The following is an 11,996-nucleotide window of genomic DNA, read 5'->3' as shown; positions in this document are numbered from 1 at the left end:
TGATGGCTTTCTATTCTGTTTAGCTCTATATTTGGGGCTTTTTTTTGAGAGTTGATTTTTTTTTTTTCCTTTTGTCACTCTCACACATTCAATGCTAGAATCAAGTATGAATTGATCACCCTTTGTGTGTGTATATGTACAATCACTGTTGCTTGAAGGAGAACAAAAAAAAAAAAAAAAAAATAGACACCCTTTCTATATGGGTGGAAAAAACAAATTACAATAGTGAACTCTCAATTGAAATACTAAAAGGTTTGTGTGTGTGTGTGTGTGTGTGTGTGTGTGACAGTACTCCGTACTTGTAACCTTACTCTGTGTCAGTATTATATGTGTCTATGTTGTATGTCTGTGTTTATATGTTTATATGTTTAATCATAATCTTAGGAATTTTGTTCAGCATTGTTTATTTTGTTTCGATTGTTTCAATTGTTTCAATATTTGTTTTTTTTTTGAGTTTTACACAAAATTGATTTCGCGTACATTCCCTTTTATTTATATTTTTTTTTGTTTTTGTTTCTTCAGCCCCACTCACTCTCGCACACTCTCTCTCACACTCTCGCACACTGCTTTTGCTGTTTTCTTTTTCTTTTTTTTTTTTGTTTTTTTCACTTAGTGTACTGATGGAATGTTTTTTGCTTTTTTGCTTTTTTGCTTTTTTGCTCCCATTTGGTTTCATCAGCCCAATCCTGTAGTGCGATTAACCTACATTAATCATCAATGTATATTTTCTTCACTTCAAAACACAATCAAGTACCACCTAACTACTCACACTCTTTTTAGAGTACACCTTGAAATCTTAATTTCGTGTTTTTTATTTTCTTTTGCCAAATGTAACCTGCTGTTTATAGAAAACCTCGGCATCATCCACTTGTTTTTGTGATGAGAACGCGTTCGTCTCATTTAAGTGCTTAAAGTGTCCCATTAAGGTTTATTGGTCTCATCTCATCTCATTTCGAATCCCGTAGTGGTACCCTTGTCACTATTTGGTCTCCTTTTTTCACTAGGTCAATGTATCGTTTGGTAACGATATGCGACTCCATTTTGACATATTTTGTTTTTCCCTCACTGCTTGCATCTATGTATTTCTGGAGAGATGCTTGCGTTCAACACCGTAGGTAGTGGTAATGGTACTCCGCGTGGCCCATATGACTCTCATTGTAGAGTCTTGCTCCGTAATTTCAAGAGAGTTTCACTTTATTGCAAGAACAAAATAGAAATAACGTCCCGTTCCTCGTCAGGGAGATGTCAGTCCCACCTGAATCAGAAACGGACTCAACTCTAGGCTAGTCTACTACCAGAAGGACACATTGTATATTGGTAGAAGGATTGTACAGTTTGCTTATTGAATTTTGTTTGCTAGTAACTTCGTGACTTGTGTATACCAATTTTTTATGCTGATTGACATCCAATCTTATTGAAATCCAACCAGGCACTCTTAACATATTATTAACAAGTAAATAACACTTCTCTGATGTATATTTCTCATGGGTGTATAACTGAAAAGGTGGGTGTACTATGTATTATTTGAGGATCTGTTTTAACAACCAACACCCACCCCAATTGTTGCAAAAAAAACAAATTAAAAAATTGTAAAAAATACACTAAAAATTTATTGTCCCAGGCAAGTATCAAACTTCCTTCTTACTAATAGAGGTGGCACCTTACAATAAGACTAGACTTTTGAAAAAGTTGTCTACGTACAAGCTCGGGCATTCCCTATCTAGCTTCGTCTCGCTCAAATAAAGCTGGTTCTTCGACATGTAAAACTGATTGCTCCTCTTTTCAACCCACGAGTCTGTCCCATAACTCGCTGAAAGATTAAGTGGGTCATGGTGTCAGTCTGATCACTCAATACCATGTCCTAGTTTCATAGGCGATCCTGTTTACTTCCAACTACAAGGCTTTCCAATTTTTTGCTGACGTCAATGTCGCATATTCTCAATTCACGACACATTGCATCTCATCTTTGTATGCGCTACCGCCCATCTTACAAAATTTTTTCCGTTCATTTTCATTTCCTCATTTGCTCTCTCTATACTATTGAACATCGAAGAGAGAGAGAGAGAGAGAGAGAGGAAAAAAAAAAAAAAAATCAAATCAAAACATCACTAATTTGAATACGAAAGTTTTCATCGCTCTTTCTTGATTCAATCCAATCAATTAAGTAATACACTTAAATTTCATAATAGATAATCACAACCCTTACAATCTATTGCAATAATAATAATAAAAGAAAAAATGGCTCAAGAAGTTCCTACTTTCAAATTAGTTCTTGTTGGTGATGGTGGTACTGGTAAAACCACATTTGTCAAGAGACATTTAACTGGTGAGTTTGAAAAGAAATATATTGCCACCTTGGGTGTTGAGGTCCATCCTTTAGGTTTCCACACCAACTTTGGTGAGTTAAAGTTTGATGTCTGGGACACTGCCGGTCAAGAGAAGTTTGGTGGTTTGAGAGATGGTTACTACATCAATGGTCAATGTGCCATCATTATGTTTGATGTTACTTCCAAAATCACTTATAAAAACGTTCCAAACTGGCACAGAGACTTGGTAAGAGTTTGTGAAAACATTCCAATCGTATTATGTGGTAACAAGGTTGATGTCAAGGAACGTAAAGTTAAAGCCAAGACCATCACTTTCCACAGAAAGAAAAACTTGCAGTACTATGACATCTCAGCCAAGTCAAACTATAACTTTGAAAAACCATTCTTGTGGTTGGCCAGAAAGTTGGTTGGTAACCCTCAGTTGGAGTTTGTTGCTTCTCCAGCCTTGGCTCCTCCTGAAGTCCAAGTTGATTCTGACTTGATGCAAAAGTACCAACAAGAAATGGAACAAGCTACTGCTTTGCCATTGCCTGATGAGGATGATGCTGACTTGTAAACGCAACAGCTACTATGTGTTTGTTGACAAGAGTCTATATAGCAGGTGCTAGTCATTAGAGTATTTTTTTTATTGATACATAATGTACACGCAAGAGAATCTCGGTTGGAAAAGTGACGCTGTGTTTTATTTTTTTATGGATGAGCAGTAGATGATACGCTTCTACATGGTGTAGTTTTTTTTTAATTTATAGTTTAAGTAGTTTACATAGTGTATAGAATTGAAATATATTAATACTTTTCAACAAGGCGACTCAATCTCTAGTCCGAAGCGTGAAGGGAGGAGGGGGGAAGGGGGGAAGGGGGGAAGGGACTTTTTCATTGATGCTGATTGTCAAAAACATTCTTAGCGTGTATATCCACCACTTGTCAATGAATCTAGCCCAACCCCATTTATGTTTCAGTAAAAACTGTCAACCTTAAATAAACTTCCTAATGATTCATCACTGCTGCGTAAATCGATGAACTGCAAGTTGAGCTTCTCTTGCATTATTGTAAATCGCAGGTGGTGGCGGAGGTAGTCCAGTCAAATGTGGCGGAGGCGGAAGTACGAACTCCTCATCCTTGTCTGCATTTTCTACCGCATAGCCATGTCTAATCTGGTTCTGGTTCAGGTCCAAAGCACCTTTATCCCCGCTTCTCCTATCAGCAGCACCAAGCCCAGAGGTGTAATTGTTACTCGAATTTTTATCACTGCTACTGGTGCCACCGCCCGGTATACCTTTGTTCAACTTGTCAAATGTAACTTCATATATTAGCTCTTGTGGGCTCCATTCACCGGTTTCTTTAGCCTTGAACTCGTAGTAGTCGCAGTAGTATTTGATGTGATGCTTACCCATCAAGTGAGATTTTCGAACACTCATGGTGTCATGAGTCAAGTAAGACTTGCAATAATCGCAATAGTACTTGGGCATGGTCAGCTGTTGTGGTGATGTGACTTCAATGGAGGTCCAACGGATGGTTCTTCTGGCAGTTTGAACCTGATTAGATTGTGTGGAACTATGTTGGGTGTCGTGTTACCTTGCAATGATATCACGTGAAGAAATGATTTCCCCTTGTCCAATTGAAATACAAGATTTCTGTTAATGCGAGAGTTTTGGAGAAATTGGTTCGGCGCACTACCAAGTTATAGGGTGGAAAAAACATAAAAAAAAAAAAAAAAAAGAAAAACTGGTTGGTTAAAAGTGAAAGCAGTGATCAAAACGACATACAGAAACGTTATACCTCAATAGAAAGGAAAAATGTTCAGACCAATTGCTGTATGTACATCTTAATGTGATTGAATAATTGTGGGGTGTGGTGTGAATGGGTAGGCCATCAGATGATTGAGGAGTGTTACGGTGAGATGGCAGATTGAATTAGATAACAACAATATCAATGAGCTTTCGAGAGACATCAATGTCTTTGATGACTCCTACAATGGCCAGTAACGAGTGATAAAACGTCGCATGGGCTACTACCTACTCCGCTATTGCTTCCAGTTAAGGCACCGCCGTGGGTTTAAACCGGTTTGATAAATTGGCAAACCTGACTCTAGCAAAACAACCTCCACCCCCCACCCCACCCCACCCCACCCCGTCTCTTCTATTGCCTCGAAATCAACACTTTCCATTCCTACTTGCTTACTAACTAACTCAACTCTAGCGTATATCATCAAGAAGATTATTTTCAATCACCCCAAGAAGATCAAACTTGATTGGTGACTTGTACGTCCAAAACATTAGACAGTTCAAGCCACAAGCCCTTTCACAAGAAGAGATTGATGCCGCTGTAAAAAAGTTTCAATTGCCAGGTAAGCCAACCATTCCCCAAATCCACGAGTTGTCAACTGAACAAGTTAAAGAGTATGAACAGAGTGAAGTTGAAGCTGAAGCTGCACAACCAACTGAAAATGACTCTGAAACTAAGCCAGATGAAGATTGGTTTGTTTTTGATGAAGTTGAGGCTGAGGGCCATTAATGTTTTTGATGGACCGGAGATGGTGCAACGTGAACCACATTTCCTGATCAAGATTGACGGCGTGGTTTTCTTTTCTTTGTATAAGAAAATATAGAAATGGAATGATTACATATTCATTGATGCTCATTTTTCGATAGTAGCCCTGGCTTTATCTAAACAAGAGATGGTCTTGTAGATCGGAACCGTGAATATGTAGCGGGGAACACAGAAGAGAAAAACAAAATCACTGAGTCAACAAACATCTATGCTTTCGCAATATTGGGTTGTAGTTCACTGACCCCTCACTGTAGCTCTCCTATAGCAAGCTATTCGTCTCGCTGCAATCAGATTTGGTGAGTTACACCCTCAAGGGGGAAAGAGAAAATTGAATTGCAAATCTGTAACACATTTGGGTATTTTTTTTTGTGTCATTTTGTGTCTTTGAGAAAATCAAAACAATCAAAATAAAGAAACACGCTTTGCTCAAGAGTCTTTAAACATCCTAGTCTATACCTTAACAATGTCAGCCTCAGACCCTGCGTATGACGTGTCGAAAGTGAAAGCGTTGGCTGAGCTTGTTAATGCTACTTTGGAATCCAGAGCATACATTGACACAAAGCTATTATTCCCAAGCGTAAATTGGTCTTATCTTATTACAGATCAAATCAAAAACAACCCCAACCATTCAAAACCTACTGAAACGATTTACAAAAACGACGAAAACATATTACGTGTGATGAATGAGCTAGTCTTGAGTATTGATAAGAACCGCAGCCGTCAAAAGAGTCTCAACGATACATTGACAGTGAGAGATCGCCAAATTGAAGAATTGAGTCAACGAGTGGTGACCCTAGAGAAGAGATTAGCTGCAACAGAGCATAGGAGTCGTGATTCGCAAATCGATCATACTGCATTGATGAAACGAATCTTTCACTTGTCTCAGGCTAACAAATTGCAACTGAAGGATATAAAATCGTTGACAACTGCAAACAAGGATCTTCAAGCGAAATTTCGAGTTGAGTTGAAACGCAAGAACTTGGCAATAAGCAATTTGAAGAATAAATTGGTTGAGAAAAGGACGCTTAGTTCAACTATTGAATATGGAATACCGGTAACTCCATCATCACTGCAACCATCCACAATCAATCTTGGTGGTGGTGGTGGTGGTGAAGATTCAAACGAAGGAATTTACAACAATACTCCAACGATTGACAACTCTATAAACACCGGTATAACGTTCACCAATCCTGAGCTAATCAACCTTCAGCACAATGACAACAGCAATACCAGCAACGACAATACATCAGAATATATCAAGTCACTAACAATGATTATTGAAAGTATAGCGGGTGAGAATTATAAACTAACAAAGTTTATCCAACATGTCAAAAACTACCTCTCTATGGTCAATTCACAAATGACAACCTATAAAGGAGTGGAATTAGATTTAGGGATCCCCAACCCTTCAGAAACGATTGATTTGAAACAAATAAATGACGCAATAGATGGATCTGTGATTCAAAAGTTTTATAATGAGATTGATAATGCCGAAGTTGTGCAATTGCCACTAGTCAATGAGTTTTATAAATTGTATCATAATCTCAAACAAGTGTTGGAATTGATGGCTAATGTTGGTATAGATCTGGATGCACAAAAGGTCATTGATGATCTTCGTCTGGATTTGAAAGTGACAAAGGATTGTTTGCAAGATTCATTGGAGATGAACGAAAAATGGAAGAAACTTGCTCGGAACAAAGAAGGTACATGATTAAGTACACATTGGACTACATACATATATATATATATATATAGCAACTGGCATTCGGTAACTAGTTAGATGTAGTTGATACTTTACACTCAATTTGATGATGCCCTCTTGAACAATTGTGAGATTGTTTCTCTCAAACTAACCACGTACAAAGGGAAATCTTTTCCTGGGTTATCCATCTCCAGTTCAATTTCTTCCCTTTGTGCCCCAATCATCTTATCTTCAGACAATTCTCCTAGCAATTTGTTGACGAGCACTCCCGTACAAAAGACTTTGTTGTACAGCTCATCGCTTTTCAAAATTGTGATTTCTTGCAAACTAACATCATGCAAGGAATCGTTCAGCAGCAACTCGCTCAAATTTGACAAGTCAATCACCCCATCTTTCCTTGATTCATGCTGAAATGAAGGCCGCTTTGCTTTCTCAAAAATTGAATTCTCTTCGGAATTTTCTGGATCATTGATGTAAAGCTTATTTACGCGAATCAAGTCACCAGGCTCAAGGACCGGAAAATGAGATTCCTCTTCACCAAAAAAGGGTCTCATAACCATGACGAGATCGCCAACTCGTATGAGGTTATCTGAAAGTCGGTCAGCCACTCCACAGATTATCTTGGTTTTAGCTTCTCTTTCTCTTTTCTTGAGGCTTCCTTCTTCGATAAAAGGGGTGGTTGGTGTCAATCGGATTTGAGCCGAAGAGTCAAATATAGTCTTGCTGGTGGCAGCTGGATGGGCAATTATTGTAGGATTGGCATCAATGATTCCCTCTTCATCGTCAAGGACAACCACTTCATCTCTTTCACCGGTCTCTGCCACTGCTTCTTTGGAGTTACCAATAATCTCAAATCTTGAAAGATTTAGAGCAGACACATCCTCTAAATTTCCAGGGCTTTCAGTAACATCAAACTTTTCACAAGCACTTCCAAACTCGTCCAAACTTTCACACGTCTCGTCTCTGGTTCGGGGGATATCCCTTACCACAGGATTATTCTGAGGAGCCTCTAGAGCAACAGCAGCACCATCACCTGATACAATTGCACATTCGTTTAAGGCTGGGACCTCTTTGGTAGATTCATGTTCTTCAATCAAATCGTTCTGACAAGCAGCAGTGTTTCTCTCAAGTGCAGCCGATCCTATTGGGTAACTGTTTAATGCCACGTTTGACCCATTGGATTCCGAAGCTTGACTATGATCAACATTTGAAACGTTTTGTCGCTCCAAATCAGAATTCACTGCTACTGCTGCTCGTAATGATCGCCCCGTTCTATTCTTTGTCCAGATTGACAAGGTGTGTAAATACCAGTATGGATCTGTAAGCGAGGTGACCATGAGTAAAGTAAACGTTGTCAAGGACAACGTGACAATTAATAGAATGAGAAGTGCTGTATCGGAACCGGACATTGTACAAGTGATGAAATTGCCGACTCAACGGATGGAGGTATGGCTTCACGCGTGAATAGTTCTTGGTTGTGACCTGTGTATCTCTATATATACATATGTGTGTGTGTGTGTGTCAATTTTGGTTGCAAACGAATATTCCCCTCCTTTACATTCTTTGAAATAGGGACACTACTTTTTCAAATCAACCCCATCCAAATCAATCTTGGCTGATTTTATGAATTTGTCAAACTCATCATCGTCACAGTTTGTTGCTGCTCCTTCGTTGTCTTTCTCTAAGCTATGACCGAGCTCTTGCATCAATTCGCGTTCTCGCTCCAACTCCATTGTCTTTTCTGCCTCTTTTGCTTCATTTATTGCGCGATATTTCCTACTCGACTTTTTAGCTTTGCTTTGCTTTACCTTCTGAGCTCTTTCAGCAAGAACAGCGTTTCTACTAGTCTCTGGATTATAAAAATCGTCCAATTTCAACGCTAAGATCTCCCTCGCTTTCTTCCTATTTTGCTCCTGCGATCTAGTTGCTTGGCAAGTAACAACAATTCCCGTTGGCTTGTGAGTCAACTGAACTTTGGAGTTTGTCTTGTTGATTTTTTGTCCTCCTGGTCCTCGACCTCCCTTGATAAAGTTCTCTTCAATTTCATCTTCTTTGACTAGCCACCTTGGCCGTGGGGGTAGCTTGTTTCTCTTAGGTATAGCATACGCAACAAGAGAAGTAGTTGTGAGTCGTCTACTGAAGTACGTTATCATATGAACATAAGATCAGTCATTAAGCATGGTTCAAAAAGCATCTCGCAAAGTTCAAGCTACCAAAAACTTATGAAAAAGAAAAGAGCACAGAGAAAGCACTACCTCCTCTTCCTCCTCCTCTGCGCGCGTTGTGCGTTGGGACAAAATTAAAATAAACCATAATAATAATAATAATAATAATAATTTAACCCGATTAGGAACACTTATATGCTACACGCTAAATAAATAATGTTCACAATAATTTCATAATCTTCACAAACTTCTTAGTCTTCACAAACTTCACTACTTTTCTTACAACTTTGACTTGCTTCTTTCATCCTCCCATAGCTGTCTATTCTTCACCTGACACTCACATATCGTAGTGTATTTGCACATCCGAACCCACTCCATCGATAAAGAATTTTTGCTGCTATTGCCAATTTTTTTTTTTTTAATTCACATAACGCGTCTATCCAAAGAAGAGCCATGTCTTTCGAACGTCCAAGTGTTTACTCCGCTCCCGTCTTACAAGGAGAGAGTCCCAGTGATGATTCCCATAATCAAATCACCAAAGCTTTCCGCACATTCATATTGGAGTTTAGATTGGACTCACAATTTATTTACAGAGATCAATTGCGTGAAAATTTGTTGATAAACAACTACTTTCTCAAGGTTGATAGCGAGCACCTTATTGGATTTAATGAGGAGTTGAACAAGAAGTTGACAGATGACCCGTCTGAGATGATTCCACTTTTTGAAATTGCCATCACTGATATTGCTAAAAGAGTTGCATATTTGTCCAAAGACGAAATTCCTGCAAATTTTCCAACTTGTCAATTGATCTTGTATTCACAAGCAAATAAAGTTTCAATAAGGCACTTGGACTCGGAGCATATTGCTAAAATTGTCAGAGTTAGTGGTATTGTTATTTCTGCTTCGGTTTTGTCTTCAAGAGCCACTGAGGTACAATTAATCTGTCGTCAATGTAAACATACAATGCAGTTAAAAGTCAAGTCTGGATTTGGTCCTATTCAATTACCAAAATGTCAAAGTCCTCATAATATTGACCCCAACTCCACCCAAGAGAAATGTCCACAAGATTCATACGTTATCGATCACGATAAATCTCATTTCGTGGATCAACAAATCTTAAAGTTGCAGGAATGTCCCGATATGGTTCCTGTTGGAGAAATGCCCCGTCATATTATGTTACAAACAGACAGATACTTGACAAATCAAGTTGTCCCCGGTACAAGAGTCACCATTGTTGGTATTTACTCAATTTTCCAATCCAAACAAAGAGCGAGCAACAGCAGTGCTAGTAACGTTGCAATTCGTAATCCTTATTTGAAAGTTCTTGGAATTCAAACGGATATCGACAATGGTGCCAACGGACAGGGTATCACCTTCAGTGAAGAGGAGGAGGAGGAATTCTTGAAGTTGTCAAGAATGTCCAACTTGTACGACGTCTTTGCCAATTCCATTGCGCCTTCCATCTATGGAAACCAAGATATCAAAAAGGCAATTACTTGCTTGTTAATGGGTGGATCCAAGAAGATCCTTCCAGATGGAATGCGATTGAGAGGTGATATCAATGTTTTGTTGTTGGGAGATCCAGGTACTGCTAAGTCCCAATTGTTGAAATTCGTAGAGAAAATTGCCCCCATTTCGGTATACACCTCGGGTAAAGGTTCTTCAGCCGCTGGTTTGACTGCATCTGTGCAAAGAGACCCTCAAACTAGAGATTTCTACTTGGAAGGTGGTGCAATGGTGTTGGCTGATGGTGGTGTTGTATGTATTGATGAGTTTGACAAAATGAGAGATGAAGACAGAGTGGCTATTCACGAGGCAATGGAACAACAAACCATCTCCATTGCCAAGGCCGGTATCACAACAATTTTGAATTCGAGAACATCTGTCTTGGCCGCAGCTAACCCGGTGTTTGGAAGATATGACGAATTTAAATCACCAGGTGAGAATATCGATTTCCAGTCAACAATTTTGTCTAGATTTGATATGATCTTCATCGTCAAAGATGATCATAATGAGAGCAGGGATCTTTCTATTGCTCATCATGTTATGGATGTGCATGCTGGAGGTAAAACCCAGGAATTACAACAGGAGGGAGAAATTCCAGTGGAAACAATGAAGAGGTACATTCAATATGTCAAGTTGAGATGCGCCCCTCGTTTAACGGCTGAAGCCTCTGAGAGATTATCATCCCACTTTGTTTCCATCAGAAGAAGATTGCAAATTAACGAAAATGAAATGAATGAAAGATCTTCAATCCCAATCACGGTTCGTCAATTGGAAGCCATCATCCGTATTACTGAATCGTTGGCCAAGTTGAGATTAAGTCCAGTCGCAACCGAGGAACATGTGGAGGAAGCTATTAGACTATTCACTGCTTCTACGATGGACGCAGTTGATCAAGGCTTGGGAAACAGTGCTGATGCCAACTTGAACGCGGAAATCAAGAAAGTTGAACAGGAATTGAGAAGAAGGTTACCAATTGGATGGTCCACTGCGTATAGGACTTTGAGGAAAGAGTTTGTTGATTCTGGAAAAGCTAGCAGCTCGGCTTTAGAAAAGGCTTTATATATTTTGGAGAGACACGAAGTTATCAAGTTCAGGCACCAGGGTCAAAATATACTAAGGGTTGGTGTTTAGGTCTTGTTGCTAAAGGTTTAATTTCTAGCTGTATAATGATATTTGTACTATAATTTTGTAATCTGTGAGCCTCATCGAAAAATCGTAAGCTGTCCAGGAGAGGGAAGAACGTTTCACCTCTACGCTTTCAATATTATAATAACTGAGTCCCCTCTCAAAAACATCTTACTTATAAACCTCTCTCTTGAAACGCTCTTTGTCTGGTTAAACTCATTCTTCACAGTCTCGGTCCACAACTCCTTAACATTCTCCAACACCAAATTACAATGCCTATCGAAAGCTCGAATCTTACCCACTAATTTATGATTGTTTCGGCACGATATTATCACCGGAGTATCTTGTTTCTGCGCTTGGTTTATGAGCGACATGGGCCCGTGCAAGAACTCAAACTCTTCTAGTTTGGCAAGTTCGAGTTCGGTTAATTCTGATCGTGGACGGTCTATGAATTCACTAAAGGAGTGGAGAGGGGGTTGAGTTAGTAACAAGTTGGGATGGGTAGTAGGTGATCGCTTGGCGTGAGAAAACATACCTCATTGATTATATTGAATAGTTTAGCTTGCAACTGTTGTATACAGCGCTCAGTGGCTTGAACGGATTAATTGTATGTGGCTGATA

The 11,996-nt window shown here is 39.2% G+C and overlaps 8 protein-coding genes across 8 annotated transcripts; 4 read left to right on the top strand and 4 right to left on the bottom strand. All coding sequences in view use genetic code 12, as the record gives it.

The window, feature by feature from the left end:
- Window positions 1-2,238: 2,238 nt before the first annotated feature.
- On the top strand, window positions 2,239-2,883 carry GSP1 (Ran GTPase; the record flags this gene model as incomplete). The annotated part of the gene is made up of 1 exon (XM_051751878.1): window positions 2,239-2,883. One exon carries the CDS (start codon window positions 2,239-2,241, stop codon window positions 2,881-2,883), a length of 645 nt encoding a protein of 214 aa, XP_051608788.1.
- A 442-nt stretch (window positions 2,884-3,325) lies between these two features.
- Window positions 3,326-3,796, bottom strand: KGF57_002551 (uncharacterized protein; the record flags this gene model as incomplete). Its single annotated transcript, XM_051751877.1, has 1 exon — window positions 3,326-3,796. One exon carries the CDS (start codon window positions 3,794-3,796, stop codon window positions 3,326-3,328), a length of 471 nt encoding a protein of 156 aa, XP_051608787.1.
- Window positions 3,797-4,123: 327 nt separating this feature from the next.
- Window positions 4,124-4,841, top strand: ATP14 (F1F0 ATP synthase subunit h; the record flags this gene model as incomplete). The annotated part of the gene is made up of 2 exons (XM_051751876.1): window positions 4,124-4,141; window positions 4,527-4,841. 2 exons carry the CDS (start codon window positions 4,124-4,126, stop codon window positions 4,839-4,841), a joined length of 333 nt encoding a protein of 110 aa, XP_051608786.1.
- A 499-nt stretch (window positions 4,842-5,340) lies between these two features.
- Window positions 5,341-6,588, top strand: KGF57_002549 (uncharacterized protein; the record flags this gene model as incomplete). Its single annotated transcript, XM_051751875.1, has 1 exon — window positions 5,341-6,588. The coding sequence occupies one exon, from the start codon at window positions 5,341-5,343 to the stop codon at window positions 6,586-6,588; it is 1,248 nt and encodes a 415-aa protein (XP_051608785.1).
- Window positions 6,589-6,677: 89 nt separating this feature from the next.
- On the bottom strand, window positions 6,678-7,916 carry KGF57_002548 (uncharacterized protein; the record flags this gene model as incomplete). The annotated part of the gene is made up of 1 exon (XM_051751874.1): window positions 6,678-7,916. The coding sequence occupies one exon, from the start codon at window positions 7,914-7,916 to the stop codon at window positions 6,678-6,680; it is 1,239 nt and encodes a 412-aa protein (XP_051608784.1).
- Window positions 7,917-8,156: 240 nt separating this feature from the next.
- KGF57_002547 (uncharacterized protein) lies at window positions 8,157-8,732 on the bottom strand (the record flags this gene model as incomplete). The annotated part of the gene is made up of 1 exon (XM_051751872.1): window positions 8,157-8,732. The coding sequence occupies one exon, from the start codon at window positions 8,730-8,732 to the stop codon at window positions 8,157-8,159; it is 576 nt and encodes a 191-aa protein (XP_051608783.1).
- Window positions 8,733-9,197: 465 nt separating this feature from the next.
- Window positions 9,198-11,381, top strand: CDC46 (MCM DNA helicase complex subunit; the record flags this gene model as incomplete). The annotated part of the gene is made up of 1 exon (XM_051751871.1): window positions 9,198-11,381. One exon carries the CDS (start codon window positions 9,198-9,200, stop codon window positions 11,379-11,381), a length of 2,184 nt encoding a protein of 727 aa, XP_051608782.1.
- A 119-nt stretch (window positions 11,382-11,500) lies between these two features.
- On the bottom strand, window positions 11,501-11,915 carry SMD2 (mRNA splicing protein; the record flags this gene model as incomplete). Its single annotated transcript, XM_051751870.1, has 2 exons — window positions 11,501-11,831; window positions 11,911-11,915. 2 exons carry the CDS (start codon window positions 11,913-11,915, stop codon window positions 11,501-11,503), a joined length of 336 nt encoding a protein of 111 aa, XP_051608781.1.
- Window positions 11,916-11,996: the final 81 nt, after the last annotated feature.

This window comes from Candida theae (assembly GCF_024610275.1).
Source record: "Candida theae strain CBS 12239 chromosome Unknown scaffold4, whole genome shotgun sequence".
In the NCBI taxonomy this organism is placed as follows: domain Eukaryota; kingdom Fungi; phylum Ascomycota; class Pichiomycetes; order Serinales; family Debaryomycetaceae; genus Lodderomyces; species Lodderomyces theae.
The sequence above is the reverse complement of the archived record's forward strand: the minus strand, read 5'-3'. Positions and strand labels throughout refer to the sequence as shown.